The 10211-nt window shown below is 32.5% G+C and overlaps 1 protein-coding gene across 1 annotated transcript; it reads left to right on the top strand.

Annotated features, from left to right (window-relative positions):
* Positions 1–610: 610 nt before the first annotated feature.
* Positions 611–1299, top strand: LOC109183153 (uncharacterized mitochondrial protein AtMg00810-like). The gene is made up of 2 exons (XM_019333338.1): positions 611–634; positions 775–1299. The coding sequence occupies exons 1-2, from the start codon at positions 611–613 to the stop codon at positions 1297–1299; spliced, it is 549 nt and encodes a 182-aa protein (XP_019188883.1).
* The last annotated feature ends 8912 nt before the right edge of the window (positions 1300–10211 follow it).

The following is a 10211-nucleotide window of genomic DNA, read 5'->3' as shown; positions in this document are numbered from 1 at the left end:
AGTATAACAGACACAAAATGGACTACCGTTCCACTTCTTGTGTTTGTGCCTTCTTGGTTACTGGTGCTTAGACAAAGACTCAGTGCGTATCTATATTGCGAGGCACGTATGATTTAATGAAGAAGTGTTCCCCTTCCAAAGCACGCGACACACAACCTCCACTCCTACGTCTGGAATTGAGACTTCGCTGCCTTGGGCGTGTACTCAAATCTGCCAGCTTTCACCTCCAGTTCAGTCTCCACCAGCGCCCTCGCCACCACCGGCCTTGAGTTAATCCCTCCAGCCACAACCACCAGCTGCGCAACCGTCGAGTCTGCCGACGTCTTCCTGGGCAGCAAAAGCGTCCTCCATGTCCTTCTAACCGTCAACCTCATCGACCACCAAAGGCAGACAACGTCGCATAAGGCCAAATGTTCGAACTCACACCATGCAGCTGCGTACCTCATGCAAGGCGTCATCAACCAACCACGATGGTAGTTTCTGTAGATGATGATGACCCGTCCTGTCACACGCAAGCTATTAAATCTCCACATTGACGAGCTGCAATGGACACTAAATTCAACGCCCTTTTGAAAATCAAACTTGGCGCCTGGTGCCTGCACAACGTGTCATGAACATAATCGGCTGCAAATGGGTTATTCGCATTAGTGCTCATTGAACGGACTCAAACAGGCACCTCACGCATAGTTTAAATGGTTGCACGATTTTTTGTTGCAAATTGGGTTTCGTCCATCAACGATGGATATTTCCTTGTTTATTTTTGATTCATGACAGGTCCGTACTTATGTCTTGGTCTATGTCGATGACATTCTTTTGCTAGGCAACAGCCCCGACATGATTGACAGCGTTATGACTCAGCTATCTTCATCCTTTCGTATTCGTGACCTTCTCATGCATCGGTTCTTTTTAGGAATTAAAGCTTCTTATGTCAAGGATGCCTTGGTGCTCTCACAACAACGCTACATGACAGAACTACTTCGGAAAGCCGACATCGAATCCTGCAAGCAGATGTCCACTCCAGTGTCTCTTGTCACCTCTAGTACCTCTACTGGTTCATCCCTATTTGATGATCCTACGGCTTACAGAAGTCTTGTTGGGTCCTTGATGTATCTCCTGATTACTCGTCCGGATTTGTCATTTGCAGTGAACCGCCTATGCCAGTTTATGCATAGGCCAACGCAAGATTATTGGGTGGCACTCAAACGAGTGTTATGCTATGTGCAGGGAACACGGAATATGGGCCTTCGTCTCAGCCCCTCCTCATCACCAATTGTGCATGCCTTCTCCGACTCGGACTAGGTCGGCTGCTTGGGGAGCTGTCGTAGGCTCCCAAATTAAAATCTTAAACACGTAGTAGTGAGAGTAAGGATCGTTCCCACGATGAGTAACTAGTTTAATTTTTGTGCTTAAGAAAATGATGGGGATTTGGATTATAACGAGAATAAAGAATTAAATAAAAGAAAAATCGACGAAGAACAAAGTATTGAAAGCACTTAGAATAGAAAACCTTGGTTAGTAAATATCCAACACCGAAATTTAGCACTGATCATTGATTCAAAACATAATTAATATGCACTTGAATATTTGTCGTTGAATTATTTCATTCCCGTTTTCCCTTGTAGGTAACTAAAGCACACACGGTTTAATTACCCCTAGGCCCTAACTAATAAATAATCTAGACAAGCGCTATAGATTTAATTTAATAGCAGCAATAGAAATTAGGAAAACCGACAAACTAAATAACACAAGCACAAGCAGTTGCATTTAATTTAGGAAAATATTTTACCTGAGACCAATTATCACTAACGCCGTCAATAATTAATCTCAGTCACTACTGAAATTAGAATAACTTGTAGCACAAATAATTAACTAATATAGCAAATAATTATATCAAATAAATAACTAGTAGGCATTCCTAGCAATTAAATTATACAACTATTAAAATAAATTTAGAAGAATATTTAATACTCAAATGCATAAAAATTATATAAAATAAATAAATAAATAATCTCACAACATAATCAATTCTGTGGCTTCAATTTACTAAATCAAGCTAGAGAAAATTAGCCACGCAGAACTATTAATAACAACTTCAAAGAAAAAAGAATTAAGATAATCTAGAGGAAGAAGAATATGGAGTCCCTCAACAAGAGAATCTTCTACTTTTTCTTTTAAAAGGAATCTTCAACTATTTATATACCTTTTAAATTATTTTCTACCACTCATTTCCTATTTTTGCGCCTAGCGACGAATTCTTCCGCAATTCTTGTAAACAATGCCGTCGAAATAGCGCTTGAATTTGAGGAAGTCAATTCTCGCTGCTGCATGCGCCTGTACGTAGGAATTAGAAAACAAAATATAATGTTTCATTTGTTTTTGTCATAATTCTATTAATTGGACCAAACAACAATACTTAAATTATTAACTAGGCATTTAATAAAACACATATTTACCTAATTGATTATTAAAGTTTAAAAAGAAATAGTTATTATATAATTATAAATAATTAATGCAAATAAAAAAAAAAAGATTTACATAAAATAAGAGTGTAAAATATATTTATCACTGCTCTATTGATCGAAAGTCCATTGCGGGTTACGCGGTGTTTCTTGGCCCCAATCTTGTTTTCTGGGTCTCTAGAAAGCAACGGACGTCGCCCGCTCCTCCATGGAAGCCGAGTACAAAGCCCTTGCCGATGCTGAAGCATAAGTAACCTGGATACAGTCTCTCTTGCGTGAGCTTGGTTTACATCCACCAACGGTCCCGGTCCTGTGGTGCGACAACTTGGGGGAAACATACCTGTGTGTTAACTCGGTTTTTCACGCAAGGACCAAACACGTCGAGGTGGATTACCACTTTCTTCAAGACAATGTGTCGTCCAGGGGGTTGAAGGTGAACTTTGTCTCCACACATGACCAGCTCGCGGATATATTTACCAAGCCACTTTCCTCTACTCGCTTTGGTGATTTACGTTTCAAGCTGGGCGTGGTCCCATGTCCCCCGTCAGCTTGAGGTGGAGTATTAAGCATTTAGATAATTATGTTTAGTTAGAGTTTATTCTGTAGCTGTTCTCTATTTTTCTGCTAGTCTTTGTGTATAAATAACGTTGTAATTCTTTCTGAATATAATGTGTAAAATATTATTCCTTCATCTATGCAGTTAAACTTTATAAGGAGTTTAAATTGTATAGCATAAAGACTCTTTCTCATGCATCCAGGCGCAAATCAAATCCTCTGTGACCAAGGCACATCGAATGTTCTTTTGAAAATTGACAACCTAGAAAAGCTAAGGTGTTGCACGAATGCACATTCCAGTTTTATGTTGAGAATTAACTATGTAACATAATATTTAATCTGATTAATTTTTTCAGATCTTAAATTCATTTTTGAATACCGTTAGTGCTAATAAATTTCACATGTCCTATAAATATCTTGTGTATTTGAGTCACTTTTCTAAACACCCCAAAACTACTGGTTTTCTAGTCATACGAAATCTTTCTACTTTTTCTTCAACAAAATTTTACCAACATTTCACACAAAATTACGAAGTGTTCCTTTTGTTAAAAGTTTACCGACCGTTTATATTTCGTTTATATTTGAGTACTTAAATATAACATTGTAATCCATTATATTTCGAGAAATTGGAGTTTCAATGTTCCTAGCACTATCGGGAGGAAGCAAATCAAATTTGAAAGAAAGTGTAAGTATCATATGCGCACACCTTGGGTTGATTTTGTAAAATCTCATTGAAATCTGTAAGAATTATTTTTCATAAGTTATATTCCCTTGTTATAGAACATATATTACCTTGTAAATTAAAGACTCAACAGACAATGTCAAATGCTGATGTACACAAGGAAACTGTCCACTTTAAACATAATCTCCCTATACATTATATTCTTCCAAAAGGTTGAACCCCAACTTTAAGGGTCCCCACACCCCGGCCCGACAAAGCATTTGGGAGGATGTAAATCACGGTGACTCAACTGAATATGAACCACAGAGACTAGACCCGTGCTGAATGATTGGCAGGATATGCTTTTAAAATGAAATATCATTCTTCCTTTATGACCCTTGGTTATTACTTTTTTAAGACCTTAATCATGAGATTCGAAGCTAAATGTCAAAATCACAAGTCATGCACAACATTACCTTTTTCGTTCTATATTAGATTTTATTATTACACAGTAATTTTCACATCAATTCCATAATTTTTACTCCGTACGCTCTGTTCTTCATCATTACAATATTACTTGCCGGTTTTAGAACAAACATTTTACATGTAAATTTGAATTGTTCATTATAGGCTCCCTTAATCTATTTACCATCATTACCGCGGACTTCCATTAAGTTAATTTTTGTTTTTCTCTTTAAATGATACATTCAAAATAATTTTCTTACTCTTTTTTTAAGTGATGAGAAAAATTCAAAAATCATTAACTGGAGACGTGTATATAGGTAAATTCTGTATTTGTGTAGGTTTGAGAGCTATATAGTAGAAGTAACAACACTAAAAAATCACATGCGACGGGCTTGACCGAATGTGTGTTGACACAATTTTCTAACCATTTTTGATTAGTTAAAGTTAACATTTTTCAAACTCAAATGCAATATAATTAACAGTAAATCTGAAATATACGTCATCTAAATTTTGAAAAAGTTTCTCCATTTTTAGGTCGAATTTTGTCTCAAATTATTTAGCATGATCAATAATTCCTAAATGCATATATAATTAAGGGTCACTGGGACGGATCGGAATAACATGCAGACATTGTATCTGTTAATATACTTTCTCAACCTATTGAAACACAAAGAACCAATAACGCCTCAACTGAGGTTCGAACTCACAACCTTCAAAATAAAAATCCAACCCTTGTACCATTAGACCACATAGTCTTGGTAAGTAGTGTTTGTTACTTATAAGGAAAAATGTAATACTTTTATGGGACGAGGGAGTACTTTTGCTGGAAAATATAATACTTTGGCATAAGTAATAAACACTTTATTCCTAATTTCGGTCAACATTTTGCCCAACTCCGGTGATATTTCCGACAATAAAGTGACCGACGACCGTAGAGGAAATGAACGAGAAGGCAACCCAGTTGCCTTCCAACTGGAGAAGACAACCACTTGGTCGCCTTTTCACCGGGTTGCCTTCTCCGGTGAGAAGGCGACCTAGTGAGTGTGTACTGAATAAACCTTACTATGGTGTGTACTAAATAAATCTCATTTTATGTAATAACTCACAAATCACACATGAGGTGATGGAGAGATAAATTAGTGGTTAAAAGATTTTATAACCGTTTTAAATTCAAAGAGGCTCTTTTGAAAATCAATGGTTAAAAACAAAATGCCCTTTTAGGCTCCTAATTACCTTTGAATTGACCAGGATGATCATACATTTTTATTGGCTGATGACAAAACTTAATTAAAAGGTAATATGTGTTAGGTTAATCAATATTTTAAAAATGTCTGCATGATTATTCACTTTGCATTATTTTATATTTTTTATTATTATGAGTTTTGCGATATTCAGAAAGAAAAAAAAAAAGTTATTAACTGGAATTAATTTAATATTCATATTTGACGGTGTGCATTTGAAATATTAATATTTTATTTTATATGAATTATATTTATTTTATATTTTAATTGGAGTGGTCTTGATATGAATATAATGTGGATATGGAGATGGATGCTTTACAAGTTCTTCAAGCTATTTATTCTGAATATTTTAATTCTTTATTTGATTAAGTTGTCAGTGATATTAAGAAGCTACTAGTCTTTTAGATAATATCCGCTTATGTTTTGTCAAGCGATCTATGAATCGCATCGTCCATGCTATTGCTAGGGAGACCGCTTCTTTATCAGGTTGTGAGGATTGGCATGTCAATCTTCCTAAGTTTGTTATGGATTTGTTGCAAGTTGATTTAATGAATTAAGTTATTTCCTTTAAAAAAGAAAAAGAAAAAAGAGACATTTTGATTACAAAACAATTAAATAAATCTTATAAGTTATGACTCTATAACGTGATGTTTGGTTCAAAGAATAAAAATATGAGATAAAATAAAATTCTAACAAGAATGGAATAAAAAGTGAATAGAATAAGAATACTATTCTATTGTTTGGTTCACAATGAGAATAAACATGAGTTATAGAAGGAATCATATTATTGCATATGGTTGGACAAGAGAATAGAAAATGAATATCATTTAAATAACCAAAATACCCCCTTCAAAATAAAACACATGAATTAAATATATATTATTTCAAAAGCAATTCTAAATAAAAAGAGATCAAAGAACAAAACAATACCGCCGAAAATTAAAATAGTACATTTTACACGAACTGAGTTTCTCTATCTCATGTGTGTGTGTTTATTTATTTATATATTCGCGTTGATATGATAATATCAACCCACATAAAAACTATGGACAAATTTAGACTATCCATTAAGAGGAAGTGTGTGACTGTGATTTTTTTTTTTTTTTATTTCAGTAATTTTCATAGGGGTAATTTGATTTATTTACGCTTGTTTTAAATATGTATAGTATGTTATAGGGTTGTTATGCACAATTTTAGGGAATGAATTTATAGTAGGTAGGGATTTCCTTGTTGATATACTCTATTCTTCGTGTTGAGTTCTTTCTTCATGTTGTTTTAGATTTTTCTTTTTTTACGTTTCTTTTATTCAATCATGGACTCAAGTTCATTTTTGCATTTTTAATTGTCTATCACTTGAGTATAATATTGTCTAAATTTGTGATTGACCTACGTGTAGTTATTGCAGGCGATGTACTGGTGTGCACTGTAGCCTCCGTAGGTGCACATTTGCATTGTCGTTCCTTGTTAAGTTACTAGATTTTCGTCGTATGTGTGCACTTCGTCGTGGCCTAATGCGCACCTTGTGTTTATGTGATGTGTATGTGCATTGTAAACTTGGCGTGTGTGCACTATATTACATATGTGTGCACATTTGCTTGTAGCAGTGCATGGTGTTTATGTGCGCATTTCAGTATGAACGTGTGCACAATGCAATTCTAAAGTGTGCACAGTGTAATGGTGAGTGTGGCATCTAGCTTGTGCTTGTGTGCACACGATTTTGGTGGCATTCTACAATGCAAACAATGTTGTCCATGAGTGCAAACAGTCGCCCAGAGCACAACACAACACCACATGTTTGTCTCACTAAATTAAAGTATCGAACATTAACAAAATAATTAGATTTTCTTATATTTATTAATAATAATAGCAATAATTTATTATTTAAATGAAAGGATTTAATAATATAGAAATTCCTATTTTATTGTTGGCTTACCTATTTGGACGAAAGTTAATTTTGCTTGGACTGATTTGCCTCTTAATTGATATTGATGGGGATTGGATTGTTAATTAAGCGCATGAATTTACGATGTTGACTTTTAATCAATGTTGTTGATCACCTATTATCCGGAGCGCAAATTCCTTTGTTTGGTTAGTTGGAGGGAATTTAAATGGAAGTATTTCATGGAATTAACACTCCTGTTCTAAATTCTGATCTAGTTTTGATATGATCATTCAGGATGTTAAAGAAATAACAAATCAATTCACCAATGTACGCTTTTTACATGTTAAATGGTCTACAAATATGGTGGCTCATTTACTTGCTAAGAGCGTCATTTCCAAGTCAGACTGAAAGGAATGGTCTAGCATTCCTTCTCTTTTTGTGTATGAAGCTCTAAGCTTCGATTCTTCTTATTAATGAAAGTTAGTTTTTGTCAAAAAAAAAAAAAAAAAAAAAAAAAAAAAACATGAACTTTATAGAGTTGATATATGCATGTATGTGTGTGTATATATATGTATATGTATGTATCTGTGTGTATGTATGTATGTGTGTGTATGTATGTATAAAGTATATGAACAAATTCAGCTTATCTATACTTGTTTTGTGTTTTAGTCTACACATTATTTATTGGAATGGCGATTTAATTTTGACATTTCAAATGGCTTTTAGGGTGGTTTCCAAAAAAATATGATAAATTATAGTTGTGCCAGCTAAATGGAAGTCTGGAGGCTAACAAACTGAATTATATATCCCAGCCTTATTACAGTAAAATAATTCAATTCATTCTTGCAACAACCTCATCAGATCAGTCCACAACATTATTAAACAATTAGAAAAAAAAAAAAAAAAAAAAAAAAAAAAAGGAAAACCCAAATAATATAATGCAACATTATTCTTTTCAACACTGCATGCATTGTATTTACACAAATTGTAGACACAATCTTACACAAAATCATTCCTTTTAAAGATCCATTTTTCTTCAACCATACAACTAATGGCCAAAAGAGCCAATGGTTTATTAGTGATGTTGGTGTAATATGTTCACTTTATTTAAAATAATTTCGAATGGATTTATCTTATCAACAATTTCTCTTGGATATATATATGTATGTATACGACGTATACGTTTTAATTTGTTCACTTCATTTAAAGTAGAAAGTTTTATTGTAAATTTTTCGAGAAGTCGGCATATGTTTTAAACATGTTTATATTTTGGTGTTTGGCTGAAATTCAGAAATGATTTTTTAATTCTCTGTTTGGCTAAAATTGGAAATTTGTATATTTTTTGTTTCATTCATTTTTTTTAAATAAAAAAAATCTATTGCAAATAAATTTATTTATCTTTATATAATATTAATTATTTTAACGATGATAATAATTATTATCATTTATATTAAAATAAATTATAAATTAAAATTTGTAATAGTTATAAAGATACACAGTAACTTTAATAAAAAGATGTAAATAAATAATTTTTCACTTATAATAATAATTAATATATAAATTGATAAATAAAATATCTATGAACTAAAGAAATTGAATTAAAAAGAAAACTTACCTTTTAAAAAATTTTGGTTGTGGGTTAGGACAGCCTGGGCAGGTCAAATTAAGATCATTATTATTAGCCTTGTACTGGTTTGACCCATATTTAATCAAGTATTGATAAAATGTAAAAACTCTTAATTTTAAAAAATTGAATAAAAAATTATTTTAAATTTTTTGAGTTGTGGGTTGGGATTTTTATTGGTTGGTCCAGTCTAACCCGACCTATATTTAACTTGTGCATTAATAAATGTAATAACTCTAAATTAAAGAAATTGAGAAAACAATTTCAATTTTTTTTTTTTTTATCTTTTGGATTGTGGCGGAGGCAAATTATTGTGTGGACCATGAATATCAAGTCCATTTTTAATATATTAAAAGTACATTATTTTTATACTAAAGATATATTATTTTTTTACATTATATAAAATAATGTACCCTTAGTATATTACAAATGTATTTTCACAAAATGTACCTTACGTACATAAATAATGTACCCTTAGTATATTAAAATTGTAATTTTTATTTATGCTCCACACAATTGTATGGACCATGATCTATGCAATAATGATTGGTGGGCGGGAGAGACCCACTTTTTTATTGTTTGTCTCGGCCCAACATCACACATATGTTAACTAAATCATTATATCATAGACCATGGTATATCTTGTAAGATGAATCATTGATATAATGCACATTTTTATTATATTGAATGTATAGTTTTAATACATTAAAGGTTCATTTTTTGAAAGTATATTATTTGAGTACTAACGATGCATTATTTCTTTAAAAAAAAAAACATTATTTGGTATACTACAAAACAAACCCAATATATATATATATATATATATATATATATATATATATATATATATATATATATATATATATATATATATAAAAGATACATTATTTGGTATACTACCCCAATATGCCCATATAGGCAAATTTTACTGTGGACCGTGGTCCACAATGTATTGTAGTCCAGGCATCAAAACGACGTTGTTTTGTTTAATGAAAAGAAACGGCACCCGTTTTGCCGCGTTCCGCAAAAAGAAACTCTGTTATTCAGTTTCATTTTGTATACACTGCAGTTTCATTTTAACACAACTACAGTATCATTTTGATATAACTACAGTTTCGCTGGACAATATACACTCAAATATGTGATGTTATTCAGTTTCATTTTGTATACACTATAGTTTCATTTCAACACAACTACAGTTTTAGTTCAATTCAATTGCAGTTTCAATTAATAATATAAAAATAATACGTGAGGCAGTGTTAGTTTAGATATACTGTAGTTTCATTTAGTAATTAACACACAAAAAATACGCGTTCCATTAAGC

The sequence above is a fragment of the Ipomoea nil genome, unplaced genomic scaffold, assembly GCF_001879475.1.
Source record: "Ipomoea nil cultivar Tokyo-kokei standard unplaced genomic scaffold, Asagao_1.1 scaffold1101, whole genome shotgun sequence".
In the NCBI taxonomy this organism is placed as follows: Eukaryota; Viridiplantae; Streptophyta; class Magnoliopsida; order Solanales; family Convolvulaceae; genus Ipomoea; species Ipomoea nil.
This window is presented reverse-complemented; position numbering and strand designations above follow the sequence as displayed.

Excerpts from the sequence above, each read along its gene's own strand:
- LOC109183153 (XM_019333338.1), top strand. The coding sequence starts at position 611 with ATGAACATAATCGGCTGCAAATGG. Across the intron at positions 635-774 it reads ACATAATCGGCTGCAAATGG|GTCCGTACTTATGTCTTGGT; the intron begins GTTATTCGCATT and ends GATTCATGACAG.